General features: G+C 42.0%; 1 protein-coding gene and 4 non-coding genes across 5 annotated transcripts in view; 4 read left to right on the top strand and 1 right to left on the bottom strand.

The window, feature by feature from the left end:
• The window catches only part of DNAJC5B (DnaJ heat shock protein family (Hsp40) member C5 beta), a 33,516-nt gene extending 24,269 nt beyond the window's left edge, over positions 1-9,247 (bottom strand). Inside the window, exon 1 of the mRNA XM_063177999.1 lies at positions 9,141-9,247. Within this exon, the coding sequence (XP_063034069.1) occupies positions 9,141-9,247 (107 nt within the window). The remainder of the gene's footprint in view (positions 1-9,140) is intronic.
• TRNAY-GUA (transfer RNA tyrosine (anticodon GUA)) lies at positions 2,492-2,580 on the top strand. Its single transcript is given in 2 exon segments — positions 2,492-2,528; positions 2,545-2,580. It is a non-coding gene; the product is annotated as a tRNA-Tyr (tRNA).
• On the top strand, positions 4,721-4,809 carry TRNAY-GUA (transfer RNA tyrosine (anticodon GUA)). The gene is given in 2 exon segments: positions 4,721-4,757; positions 4,774-4,809. It is a non-coding gene; the product is annotated as a tRNA-Tyr (tRNA).
• TRNAA-AGC (transfer RNA alanine (anticodon AGC)) lies at positions 5,138-5,210 on the top strand. Its single transcript has one exon. It is a non-coding gene; the product is annotated as a tRNA-Ala (tRNA).
• On the top strand, positions 5,900-5,988 carry TRNAY-GUA (transfer RNA tyrosine (anticodon GUA)). The gene is given in 2 exon segments: positions 5,900-5,936; positions 5,953-5,988. It is a non-coding gene; the product is annotated as a tRNA-Tyr (tRNA).
• Positions 9,248-13,889: the final 4,642 nt, after the last annotated feature.

Below are 13,889 nucleotides of genomic sequence, written 5' to 3'. Positions count from 1 at the left end.
TCCAGAGAGAAAGATATCGCTGCAACATGCTGGGGCCTGGCCCATGCCTAGCAAGTCCTATTCAACACTATTCAGTATCCTCAAGGGGATAAGGTCTTTGGATCTGATGACAAAATGTCAGGCACTTTGGCTGTCCCAGTCCCAGTGACAGACACTGCATCTGGACCAAAGGACCCACCTGTACTGACACCATCTTCACTGGAAGAAATATTGGAAGTAGAAGTCAGCTCCTGTAGTAAGGGATGAAGGAGCCTCTTCTAAGAGTCAGCAGCAGGAAGAAGACTGATCCAAAGCAGGGCCAGAGAAGAAAAGGAGGAAGAGAGGTGGCTGCAGACTGAGGAGGAAGAAGAGAAAGAACTTATAAATGAGGTGTTAACCATCTCATCCCTATATTATATAGGTGGTCTTGGTCACACCAACCAAGATCCCCTGATTCCATGTAAATGCTGATTGGTCAGCTGGGAAGCCCTGGAGGGATCAGCAGGACTCACTCACCCTGTAACAGTTTCACATGGCCACTGTGAAAATCTGATTGAGAGTGGAGACCAACAGTAGATTATAGTACCTTGAATGAAGCCATGCTGCTGCTAAGTGATGCCATGCCAGACAGGCCAGAACTTCAATTTAAACTGGAGGCAGTTTGTATCAAAGGCAGCCAGATTATGGCCTGGCACAATCATTATCACTAGCATGTTTTTCTCAATCCCTTTGGCAACAGAGTCAGGTCACAATTTGCTTTCACTTGGAGGGGCATCCAGTACACCTGCCGTTGAACTGGAAATCCAGCCCTACCATTTTCCATGGACTTAACCAGACTGCACTAGAGCAGGAACACCTGCAATACATTGATGACTTCATCATATGGGGAAACGCAGCAGACAAAGTTTGTGAGAAGGGAAAGAAAAAAAGGAGTTGTTGGGAGGAGTTGGGAGGAGACAGCCAGAACAGTTGACCCCAGGTGGCCAAATATTCCCTACCAGATGGTGTCATGCTCAGTATATACATGAAGGGAAAAGATGGCTGGGAGCTGCTGCTCAAGAACTCACCGGGCATCATTCATTGAATGTAAAGCAACAGTGTTGTGCATCATGTGATTTGTATACTTTAGTTCTATTAATATTAGACTTGTTGTTATTATTGTTGTTCTTGTTATTTCACTTTCCATTTCTTTTCTGTCCTAATAAACCATCTTTTTCTTACCCTGTGAATTTTACTCTCACTTTGGGGAAGGGCATGAGTGATCAGCTGTGCGATATTTAATGGCCTGCAAAATAAAGCCATGACAGAGCCCAACTTTATGCCTCTGTGTAGAAGACACATGTGGACCATGTGCAGTGACCTCAGAAAAAGGCCATCAGGATGCTTGGGAGCAGGTGATTCCACACACAATAAAGGACATCAATGGAATGGAGGAATCTCAGTGGAGGGACACCAAGAACCTCACTGAGTGGAGGGACTGCTCTACATGGATGAGCAAGAACAGTGAGAATGTTGAGACTGTCAAAGGAGAGAATCAAAGGACTTAGGCATGATCTTCATGCTTGTAGAAGATTACAGAGTAGAGGAAATGCTGTCCTTTATCTGATACTTGAGCAGAGGGCTGAAGACAGCACAGTGAAAATGGAGCAGGATCTGTGTGGCCATGAGAAGAGTCTATCTGTAGAAGATGATGTCCAGGAGCTTTTGTGTGGGATCTCAGCACATCAGTCCTGATGTGCAGAGTCACCGAGATAACCCTTGGGGGGCTCGAGGTCCTGGAATGTCGCCAGAAGTGTCTGGTGGCCGGACTTTGATCCTACATGGGAGACGACACCTGTATGAGGATGGGAGGATCTCACAGGGATAAATGGTGAAGGGATAGGTTAATTATAGTGTGAAACACAGGTTTTAGAATTTCGGTACTGGGGGGTCTAGAGAAGTAAGATGGAGGAATTGGGGCGTGTCCTGTCCTTCCTCTTCTTCTTCTTGGCCTCCATCTTCTGTGGTGGTGGTGGCACTTTTGGATTGGTTCTTACTAAAAGAGCACTTGTCAATAAGGGTGAAAGGTATTGGGGAAAATAGGTAAATATCTTATATGTAGTTTTGGGTATAAAGATAAGTGACCGCCCCGAGGGCTCGCAGTGTGTTCATGGCTGACATGCTGTGCACACCTCTGTCGGGCCGAGAGAAAATCTTGTAGATAAAAACTAATAAACACTGAAGACCGAGAAAAAACCTGAAGACTCTTTTCATCCTTTGGAGTGCGGGCTGTCCAAGGCCATCCCGAGCCTTTCCAGGCCATCAAAACCAGCCGAGAACGGGACACTTTTGGAGCATTTCTGTTTGTGGTTTGCATGACTAATGGGCTAAAGTGTTGAGCAAGGAGGTGTGATGCAGGAGCTGAGGCTGTTTGGAGGAAGATGAGGTAATAGAGGAATGATGGTGCACTGTGGCTTAGCAAAAATGCTGAGTGTGTACAGGGTGAGGTCCCCTTGGGGATGAGGCCATGCTTCCTTTGATAGCTCAGCTGGTAGAGTGGAGGACTGTAGGCTCCCTGGCACAGCCATCCTTAGGTTGCTGGTTCAACTCTGGCTCAAAGGAGTAGTCTTTTGCCTCTCACACACATCCCACACCATTGCCTTTTTCTGATCCTGCCCAGGACACTCCCCAGAATGGGCTGCCCAGTTGTGATCTCTTGCCTAAGCTGTGGGAGATAACCAGGCAAGGCATTTCTTGGTGAAACCCTTGGGCAAGCGATGGTGGTTCTGACCATGGGGCTTGTCTGCAGGACTGTGAGTGGGTGGGTTGGTGATGTGAGAGTGACATGAATGGGAGACCCAGGCTTTGGCTGCAGAGCACCCTGGATCAGGGCTGGGTGCCTGGGAGGGGAGAGGAGCTGGGTCAGAGGCTGCAGGGAGGGGAATTAGCTCAAGTGGTAGAGCGCTCGCTTAGCATGTGAGAGGTAGCGGGATTGATGCCCGCATTCTCCAGTGCTTTTCATTCCCCTTGCCTGGATACAGGGCCCTTTGTCAGGGATGTAGCTGACGTCTGGGGAGGCTGTGGAGAAGTATATGGTGTGCCCTGGGTTTGCAGAGAACGATGACATCCAGAGCACTATGGGCAGTTTAATGGATTAATTGCTCTTCTCCCTACTTGCTTGTGTCCTAGGTAACCCAAAGTGTTACCGCATTCCATATCCATCTGTGCCCAGAATTGTTACTCTCTCTGGAAAGCCTTGTGGCTGGAAATGGAACTGCAGGGCTGTGGCATTGCCAGGTCTTCCAAAGGCCTGGATTTCTCAGGTATATCTCTCTGTTGCCTCTTGGTTTTTGCTCTTTCCTTTTCGTTCTTGCGGGGAGAGAGCTGAGGCAGAGTGGGTAGAAGTTCCCCTTGGTTTTCTTTCCTGAGAGGGTTGCTTCAGACTTCCAAGGAGCCACATTTTGTGGTCCTAGACTGCTTCAAAGCAAATTTCACCTGTCTACAGTCACAACGTCGCACCAAGAAAAGCTCAACAGCCCCACTCGGCATGGCTGTTCCAACCTGCCAGCAGTGTCCAGTGGAAGTGGGAAAGCATGGAGTCTGAGTCGCCCTGCCAAATGCCTGCTGTTTCTCCTCATGAAAAGGTGAAGTCCCTACGTGAGTTCTAGCTGGATTGAGTTTCAGCTGCTGGAGTGCCTTTTTTGACAGAGCTGCTGCCACCAGAGAGATAGGAAGGGCATTTGTCTGGTTTTGGAATCTAGATTTTCTTTTTGTTTTGCCCATGTTCTCAGCTGCTTGTTGTTTAGGGGGAGTTTTTTGTAATCATGGATGTTTGGTATCTGTGTTGTTTTGGGTTTTTTTTTCTCTCTTTTTGTTCTCTCTGTCCACAAGCAGTCAAAAGAGGGGGAGGGTTGCCGCTGTCTTTGTCTCTCCACATGCAATCCTTCATGGAGGGTGCCATCTTGGGCAGAGGGTTTTCTCTGCCACTTTTAATTTCTCCTTGTTTGCAGGGAGTCTGTGAGATTTAGAAACTTTGCAACTAGTGATTATTATTGTTATTTTTCTTGTCTGTTGCTATTTCACATTTTTAGTAAAATTATTTTTCATTTAGATCTACTCATGTTCCTCTCTACTTATTGATGGAAGGGGATTGGCTAAAAATAAATGGGAAGTCACTAGTTTTAAAGTGTCTACCCCCTTAGCTTGACTAAAACCCAGACAGTTTGGCAGTTCTCAAAGATCAAGCCCAGTATGGAAAAGGATGTTAATGAAATGGAACAACCTCAGTGGTGGGCCACCAAGAATCACAAGGAATCACTTGATTTCTCTTTAAGGATGGGCTGAGGAGAGCGGGCATGTTCAGTTTAAGAAAAGAGAGGTTCTGAGGACTTGCAGATGACCTTGTGGTACTTCAATGTAGGTCACAAAATTGAGAAATGGCTATAATTGTTTTCTCTTATGCTTGAGCAGAGAGAAAAAGACAGCAGAGTAAAAGGGAATAAGGGAAAATGGAGCAGGACATGGATGAGCTCTGTATGGCCATGAGAAGAGTCCATGTGTAGAAGATGACTTCCAAGGAACTTAAGGACATTTCTGTGGTTTGCATGAGTGATGGGCTAAAGTGTTGAGCAAGGAGGTGTGATGCAGGAGCTGAGGCTGTTTGAAAGAAGATGAGGTAATAGAGGAATGATGGTGCAGTGCGGCTTAGCAAAAATGCTGAGTGTGTACAGGGTGAGGTCCCCTTGGGAATGAGGCCATGTTTCCTTCGATAGCTCAGCTGGTAGAGCGGAGGACTGTAGGCTCCCTGGCACGGCCATCCTTAGGTCGCTGGTTCAACTCCGGCTCGAAGGAGTCACCTTTTGCCTCTCACACACATCCCACACTGGCACCATTGCCTTTTTCTGATCCTGCCCAGGGCATTCCCCAGAATGAGTGCCCAGCCATGAGCTCCTGCCTAAGCTGTGATAACCAGGCAAGGCATTTTTGGGTGAACCCTTGGGCATGGGGATGGTGATTCTGACTATGGGGCTGTCTGCAGTCACCTCCTGCAGGACCATGAGTGGATGAGTTCGTGGTGTGAGAGTGATATGAATGGGAGGCCTAGGCTTTGGGTACAGGTACCCTGGGTCAGGGCTGGGTGCCTGGGAGGGAAGAGGAGCTGGGTCAGAGGCTGCAGGGAGGGGAATTAGCTCAAGTGGTAGAGCGCTCGCTTAGCATGTGAGAGGTAGCGGGATCGATGCCCGCATTCTCCAATGCTTTTCATTCCCCCTGGTGGGGACACAGGGCCCTTTGCCAGGGATCCATCTATCCCCTGTGGAGATTTGTGGCATGCCCTGAATTTACAGATAAGACAGACCTCTAGGGTTGTATCAGGATTACTATGGGCAGTTTAACAGAAGAAATTATGCTCTCTCTTTGCTTGACATTCTCAAGGATCAAGTGAAGTACAGAAAAGGACATCAATGGAATGGTACAACCTCAGTGGAGGACTGCTAAGAATCTTAAGTAACTGATAGATTTGTCTTTCAGGATCAGCTGAGGAGAGTGGGCATGTTCAGTTTGAAGAAAGAGAAGTTTGGAGGACTTGTTGCAGTGCTTGGGCATAGGCTACAGAACAGAGCAATGGCTTTAATTTTGTTTTGTCTTATGCTTGAGCAGAGAGCAAAACACAGCACAGTGAAAATGAATCAAGGGAAAATGCAGCAGGATATAGATAAGGTCTGTGTGGCTGTGAACAGAGTCCATGTGTAGAAGATGATGTCCAAAGAGCTTATGGAGCATTTATGTTTGTGGTTTGCTTGAGTGATGGACTAAGGTGTTGAGCAAGGAGGTGTGATGTAGGAGCTGAGGCTGTTTGAAGGAAGATGTGGTAATAGAGGCATGATGGTGCACTGCAGCTTGAGAAAGTGCTGGGCGAGGCCCTGGGAATAATCCCATGCTTCCTTCGATAGCTCAGCTGGTAGAGCGGAGGACTGTAGGCTCCCTGGCACGGCCATCCTTAGGTCGCTGGTTCAACTCCGGCTCGAAGGAGTCACCTTTTGCCTCTCACACACATCCCACACTGGCACTGGCACTGCCTTTTGGTCCTGCCCAGGGGCCTCCCCAGAATGAGTGCCAATTTGTGAGCTCTTGTCTGAGTTTGGGAATACTTCTGCCCCAGCAGTTTTGAGTGAGCCCTTGGGCAGGGGATGGTGATTCTGAGCTCTGAAGTTGGCCAAAGTCTTCTCCAGTTGGAATGTGATTGGGTGAGTTGGTGGTATGAGAGTGATGAATGGGAGACTCCATCTTTGGGTGCAGGGCACCCTGGGTCAGGGCTGGGTGCCTGGGAGGGGAGAGGAGCTGGGTCAGAGGCTGCAGGGAGGGGAATTAGCTCAAGTGGTAGAGCGCTCGCTTTGCGTGTGAGAGGTAGTGGGATCGATGCCTGCATTCTCCAATGCTTTTCATTCCCTTTCATGGACCATAGGTAGTGTGGTCCTTGTGGCTGTGGGGAGCCTTGGGTGCACCCAGAGGCTGTATCAGGAGTAGAACAGGCCATTGGCATAGGCATGATTAAGCCATTATCCCTCCTTGCTTCACAGTAATTAAATGGCATTAAGAGTGCTGTACACATATTCTAATAAATTTCTTAATCACCAATATAGCATCACAGAGGTGTTGACCTTTTGGAGCAAGTCTAGAGGAGGCACACCATGATTAGATTAGAAGGATGGTGCTCATTTCCTGGGCAGGGAGGCCAGAAGAATTTGGACTATTCAGACTGGGAAAGATAAATCTTTAGTGTGACATAATTGGAGCTTCTCATTACTTAGGCAGGGTCTACAAGAAAGCTGGAGCAGGGCTTTTGACATGGGGGTGTAGTGATAGGACAAGGGGTAATGGCTAGAAATTGAAAGAGGCAAAGTTTAGATTAGACATTACAAAGAAGTTCTTCACTGTGAGGTTGGTGATGCACTGGAATTGGCTGCTCAGAGAAGCTGTGGATGACTTATCCCTGAAAGTGCTCAAGGCCAGACTGGATGAGGCTTTGAGCAGCTTGGTCTAGTCTGAGCAACCCTGGGCAGAGGATTGGAACTAAATGATCTTTAAGGTCCCTTCCAACACAAACCATTCTATGAGTCTATGATTTTCTTGTAAGTAGTCTATCAAACAGGATCTTTTGAAACTTCTGAAGAAAAGAAATCCAGTATCTATCTCTCTGCATATTACTTCACTGTCAGACAGGAAGCATAAGACAAAGTACAGTTTCATTTATTATGCCAAAAAAAAGATTCTAAAATCATTTTTGTATTATATTGAAGATAAACAGATCTCCTTTGAAATTCTGCTGATTAAAAGCCCATTAGCTTTACTCCCTGATAAATTAGATTGTGCCAAACTCCAAATAAAATCACAGAGTCATGTCTGACATGTTTATTAAAAAGCAAATTTTGCCCTGGGCTGTGGCATATAATTAACAGTGACTTAATTAATAATGGCAGGAAACTCAGAATCAGGTATGGCTGGTTTTCTACCTTGTACTAAAGAATACCATTTCAGCAGCAGATTTTTGGATTAACATAAATTAAATTATAATTAAAGCAAATCTATGAGACTGACTCATCATTTTATCTTGCAAATATTTACAGCTACTCTATTAAAATTGAATCCCCCTGACATTTCCACTTTAGTCAGAAGCTGCCTTTTTTTTTTCTCTAATTACTAATAAAGATGGAGAAAGCACCACTGTCAGTTTTGCCATAGATCACTGTGTAAATCATCCATATTCATGCTCAGCATTAAATAGAGTTTATTGCATTCTACATTCTTCCATGACAACTTTCTTCTTTGGGGATTTCCAGAAAATTAAATGTAAAAGCAACTGGAAAACATGAGGTTTGAGACTGAAGATGATTTCTATAGACAGGCTGTACTACAGGAACACAGAAGGTGCAAATCATAAGTGAATTTGATATCATAGTATCCTTTTTTTCCAGTGATATAATTATGCAAGACAACAGAACCGTGGGATGTCAACAGTTCTCCTTCCATTGTATGAAGAGTTTGGACATTCACTAGTTTTGCCTTCATTGAATATGTGCCTTTAGGAGCAGAAAGCAGGAGAAATGCTATTTGTTCAAAAACATGGAGGACAGAGTCTTGCCAAAATTCAAGCTAAATGATGCAAGTAGATCTATTTCATAAACCTTTTTTAGTTCAGATATAGTCTTACATTTGATAGGAAAAGTAAGTTGTGTTAAGTTTGCCTGGTAATACTATGTAACCAACAACAGCCAAAATTACGCTGTAATAAAAATTTTACAATATTTATTAAAAGTGAAAGTACATGTCTGACATATTTTAGTGTCAAGAACATCTACTTCACGGGTGACATTAAAATTTTTTTGTCTTTCAACAGCAGCTGAGCAAATTTAAGGGCAAAATTACCCATAAACTCTTCTGGTCTTACTTCTAGGTCTTGTTACATTTCAACAATAAAATATTTGACACCATTTTGATAACTTGTGTTTGCCTCAAGCTATTCTTAATGTCCTCTCTTCTTTTTCAATAGAGAAACTAGCATTCCTGTGCCAGTATTTTTCAGTAGCTGGTTACACTCACAGTTAAAACCATGTACCTCTTTTTCAGCTCAAATAATTTTCAGATCCTGAGCTCTGCTTTTGGTTATGTCTGCCTTCATAAAGTGAACAACTATCTCACACCTAGCAATTTTCCCCTTCAAGGACATTACACACTCTAATCAAATAATCTTTTTCTTTTCTTCTAAATAATCTTCTTTTTCTTTTCTGACAAGATAAACTGATTGAACTCATGTCTCTTACTCTAGTTCTCAAATTGTCATTACAGCACTTGCATTAGCTTTACTTTTCAATAGACTTCAGGAAAAATATTAACACAAGAACTGGGTGCAGTATTCAAATAGCCCAGGTTAGTTTATCCCAACAGTCTGACCTCTCATTCATTTAGATTAAAATATTTCAGATTATTCACAGACTACTTGTGGGATGAAATCAGTAGATTCACATTGCTTCGTCTCTAATCCTTTTCAGGCTCACAAATTTGAAAAGAAGAAAGGATTGCGACAATGAATGTCTACTGTGCAGGTAACTCAAAACGTTTTGCCATCATAATCATGCCAGACAAATAAGCACTTTTAGACCTGTTGCAAAGCACATTTTACATACCTGTAGGACTTCTTAATCTCATCGTGTGTTGCTCCCTTCTGTAGTGCCAGGATTTCATATAAAGCTTCACCTGATGTTGACAAAGCACGTTGCCTTTGTTCAGCCATGACAGCAGAGCATTACCAAAGCTGCTAATGTAGAACATCATTTAAAATACCAGGGATTGCAAGTATACAGAGATAGTATTTCTTACCATTCATTTTAATAGATTATTTCAGGCAGCAAAAGGTTAAAAATACATGAAAATGAATCTAGAATAAAATCTCCTCTATATTATCTTCTGTCTTTTAATATATTTTACAATTAGGAAAAAATGAGAAAATGGACAAGCAGAAACTAAAGAACAGAAGCTTTTGTGTTAGGTAGCACTGTTCATATTAAAGACTTGATGTTGCTGTCACTGAAATGAATAGATAAATTTGCTATAGCATTAATATCCAAACATTATATTTCCACCTTGTTTTATTTGTGTTTGTTTACATTTTCCTTTACTAAGTCTTCAGAGAATTATTCCACTATATGTTGAGGTTATTGACTTTTTACAGCGAGGTAAGAGCACTGTACCTCTGAGTATTACCTAATGCAACGAAGTGAAGAATTTTTGCTTTCTTAACACAAGGGCTCAGGTTCAGTCTAACCAATCTTAGGTGCTTAAATTGTGATTAAATTTGAATCTGAATCAAACTAGACTCCTTATATTGTCAACAGACATACAGACTCCAAGAACAACTGGCCAAGCACTTTCTCCCCATTATCTCCACAGTGTGCTCAGGATGACTTGAGTATTGTGTCTAGTTCCAGGCCCCTCAATTCAGGGAGAACATTGAGGTGCCAAAGCAAGTTCAGAAAAGAGCAATGGAGCTGGTGAAGGTTCTGGAGCACAAGTCTGATGAGGAGCAGCTGAGGCAGCTGGGGGTGTTTGGCCTTTGGCCTGGAGAAAAGGAGGCTCAAGGGTGAGCTTACCACTCCCTACAACTCCGTGAAAGGAGATTGTAGCCAGGTGGGGGTTGGTGTCTTCTCCCAGGCAACCAGCGACAGGACAAGAGGACATAGCCTTAAGGTACACTAGGGGAAGTCTAAGTCAGACATAAGAAGAATTTATTCACAGAAAGAATGATTAGATATTGGAATGGGGAGGTGCTGGAGCCACTGTCCCTGGAGGTGTTTAAGGAAGGACTGGATTTGGCACTTTGTGCCATGGTTTAGTTGACATGGTGGTGTTCAGTCATAGATTGGACTTGATGATCTTTTCCAACCTGACTGATTCTGTGACTCCCAACCATGGCCCTGAGAACCAGTGGAGTGAATCTGGACCTACATGATGAGAGTAGATACCAAGAATTGACCCAGGTATTATAAAAGTAACTTTATAAAAAAATTGTTCATGGGAAATACTGATATCTATCAGGGTCCTATCTTACTTGAAATACAAGAGTTAGGATTGAATTAATGATAAATTTAACATGGTACCCTTAAGTATAGTGCAAGCACAGACTGACAGATTTAGTCCACTTCAGATCTAATATTTTTTCCTTCCTTTTTTGCAGAAGAGAAGCAGACAAACCAGTGATTCTTCACTGAGTGGTTTGACTACTTCTTTACAGTGTGAAGTTCATCCTTTTGGATTTAAGAATGAAACATTTTTAAACCAGACCTTGCTAATGCTAGGCAATGACACAAAGAAACTCAAAGAGCAAAAACTCCTTCTAGCAGCTTTCCAATATTTAGAGAGGGCCTATAAGAGATGTGGAAAAGGACTTTTTACAAGTACATGCAGTAATAGGACAAGTGGGAATGGCTTTCAGCTGAAGGAGGCTAAATTTAGATTAGATATTAGGAATAAATTCTTCACTGTGAGGCTGATGAAGCACTGGAACAGGTTGGCCAGAGATGCTGCCCCATCCCTGGAGGTTTTCAAGGCCAGCCTGGATGAGGCTCTGAGCAACTTGATCTAGTGGAAGGTGTCCCAGCCCAGGGTAGGGAGTTGGAACTAGATGACCTTTAAGGTCCCTTCTAACTCAAACCATTCTAGGATTCTACATAAACCACAATTTAAACCACAAGATATAGATACCTATGATTCATAAGAGAAAGCTACAGCTCATTGATGGCCGACTTGCCACAACAAAACTTTCATCACAACTTTCTTTCTTTGAATGTTGGCCCCCACTCCAAATGTTGAAAAGTGATCGCAGAAAAAGCCTAAAAGTGAGCTGTAACCCCAGTCATAAGAAGAATTTCTGTAAACCAGCTTTGTTAGGTAAGATTACCCTCCCTTTTATTACACCCTTCTCATTGCTGAGCTAGAGACACTATCATGACATTATTCATATATTATTTACTAAGCCACATTTTGGTTCAGAACCAATCATGTAACACTCTTAAGTTCTTTGGTATTATTCAGTATGAAAAAGAAAATCAAATATCATGTAAGTACACAGAGAAACATAATCCACGTAGTAATTCTGGCACATAGTATTTACTTTGATGTTTTCTTTTTCTGATCAACCAACTCACAATTAAGGGTCCTTTGACCTGCTGAAAAAAAATACCTTTCTACTTTTAAGTGTGGTAAACAATCCCTCAATTAAATGTATTGAACTTTTGGTTTTAAGTTAACAATTAGAAAATGAAATTGCACATGAGTATCTAGATATTACTTTACCACCTGCAGTGGTAAAATAAAACACATGCTTTTTGTTCATGATGGCATGCCTAGAGGATATTTAGCATGATCCTGGGATCTATCCTGGCACTGGAATCATGCAAAGCACATGAAGCCTGTTAATGCACAAGGTAATGGTGGTAATCATGTGGAGTCACAGATATACAGCATTAGTTAAAAATCTGTGACATAATGCTGATCAGCTACCTGACAGCCCTGAAGCATAAACCAAAATTAAAGTCATGGTGGATTTAATTTTGAAGAACTACAAGGTCATGTAATTTGTACTTTCTCATAAAATAATTTTAATAACCTAGTCAGCTATGGAAATTTAGACTCAATAGCTGATTCAGTCTTCTAGTGATTAATCAACTTGAAGCTTTAACTTTAGCTATTCAAAATTATTTCTTACTTATTTAAAGGAGTCCTATAAAAATACTAGAAGTGCAATGAGACAATACTTTTCTAGAAAAAGTTAAACTCTCCTTATTAAGGAAGATGTAACAGTCACAATTTTAGTACTAGATACATTCCTCATAGCTGAAATTACATTAGAATCCTATTTTTGAGCTACTTATTTTTGTTCCAGTAGAACAAAGTCAAGAAGATGTTGTTTTCTTCCTTGAATGACAATAAAACTATTGTCATTCTAAAACTAACTCCTTCTGTGCTGATTTTACAGTACCCAGCATTAAGCATCTTATACAGAGGTTGTAATAATATGCCTTTTTTTCTTACAATACCCATAGTTCATTTGGATTGGTGCTGAAAAATAAGGCAAAGTTATTCAAAGAACATACCTGCTCCCAAAAGTGGTGGCACACAGGCTGGCATGTATAAACTCACAACATTATGAGTTCAATAGCTTGATGTCCTTATGCCAATATCATCCCAAAGGAAAGAAGCGAGTGCCACCAGAAGTGCTGTTCCACAGGAAGCAGCTGCTGCTTTTCATCCTTCACAATCAGGGTTAAACAGGTCAGTGGAGTCTGATTACGTCTTTTGTTGTCCAGTATCCAGCTGGTTATCTCTCAGGAAGATCTATGAAAGAGCAAATAAAACATTCATGAGTCTAAAAGCTGATATATCCAAGAGTTAATGACACCAAAAAATTTGGGACAACTGCGTATTGAGTTAGTTCTTCTGTGCTTTACTCCTGATAGGGTATTGAGTTTGTCTTTTTTTTTTTCCCATGCAGATATATTAAATTGTTTTAAACATAAAACAGTCTCTTGCCCTAAATTACACTTTAAAACCAGCCATGGCTTACATTTACTACACAATTTATTCCAAAACAGGATTCATTGAAGAAGTCCCTTTAGGTCTTAGTCCTGAGTTCTTGTAAATTTTTATATCAAAACAGAAAGTGTAGGATGTTAACTTTTATTCTGATGGAGTTTCTCCTCTTACACCATGAAAACCTGGAGAGCCACTCCTTTCCATTTGAAACAGAGAAGACTATAAATGCTAGAGACTTAAAAACCTCCATTTTTCTTGGTATATCATCCTTGGAACCAAATAGTTCATCCTTTGCACTCAAAAATTTCCTAGATCACCCAATTCCAAACCATATCCTTTGTCCTGTGTTGACTTTGGCTGGCTGCTGGACCTCTACCCACCTCACACCATCCACCATCCCCCCTTCAACAGAATGGGAAAAGAGGATAAAGTGAAAAGCTCAAAGATCAAGATAAAGATAGGGTGATCCCTTACCCATTACTGTCATGGGCAAAACAGACATAACTTGGGGAAAATTAATTTCATTTATAACTAATTAAAAGAGATTTGCATGGTAAGAAAGCAAGACAAAAATTGAAACACCTTCCCCTTGCCAACCTGTTTCCAGGCTCAAATTCGCTCCTTCATTCACATCTATCCCCCACCATCCAAGAGCAGAGCCAGGAGGACAGCAATCATGGGTTGTATAGTTAAGATCACATGAAGTATATATCTATAAAGTATATTTCTAATGTTATATATATATATAACATATATGATACAATTATGGTCAAATACAGAATAAGTATGTTATGATCACATATATATAAAGTATATTTATGATTATAGAATTATGACCATATAAA

Source organism: Melospiza melodia, chromosome 1 (assembly GCF_035770615.1).
Source record: "Melospiza melodia melodia isolate bMelMel2 chromosome 1, bMelMel2.pri, whole genome shotgun sequence".
Lineage (NCBI taxonomy): Eukaryota > Metazoa > Chordata > Aves > Passeriformes > Passerellidae > Melospiza > Melospiza melodia.
Note: the sequence above shows the minus strand (reverse complement) of the source record. Positions and strands in the feature narration are given on the sequence as shown.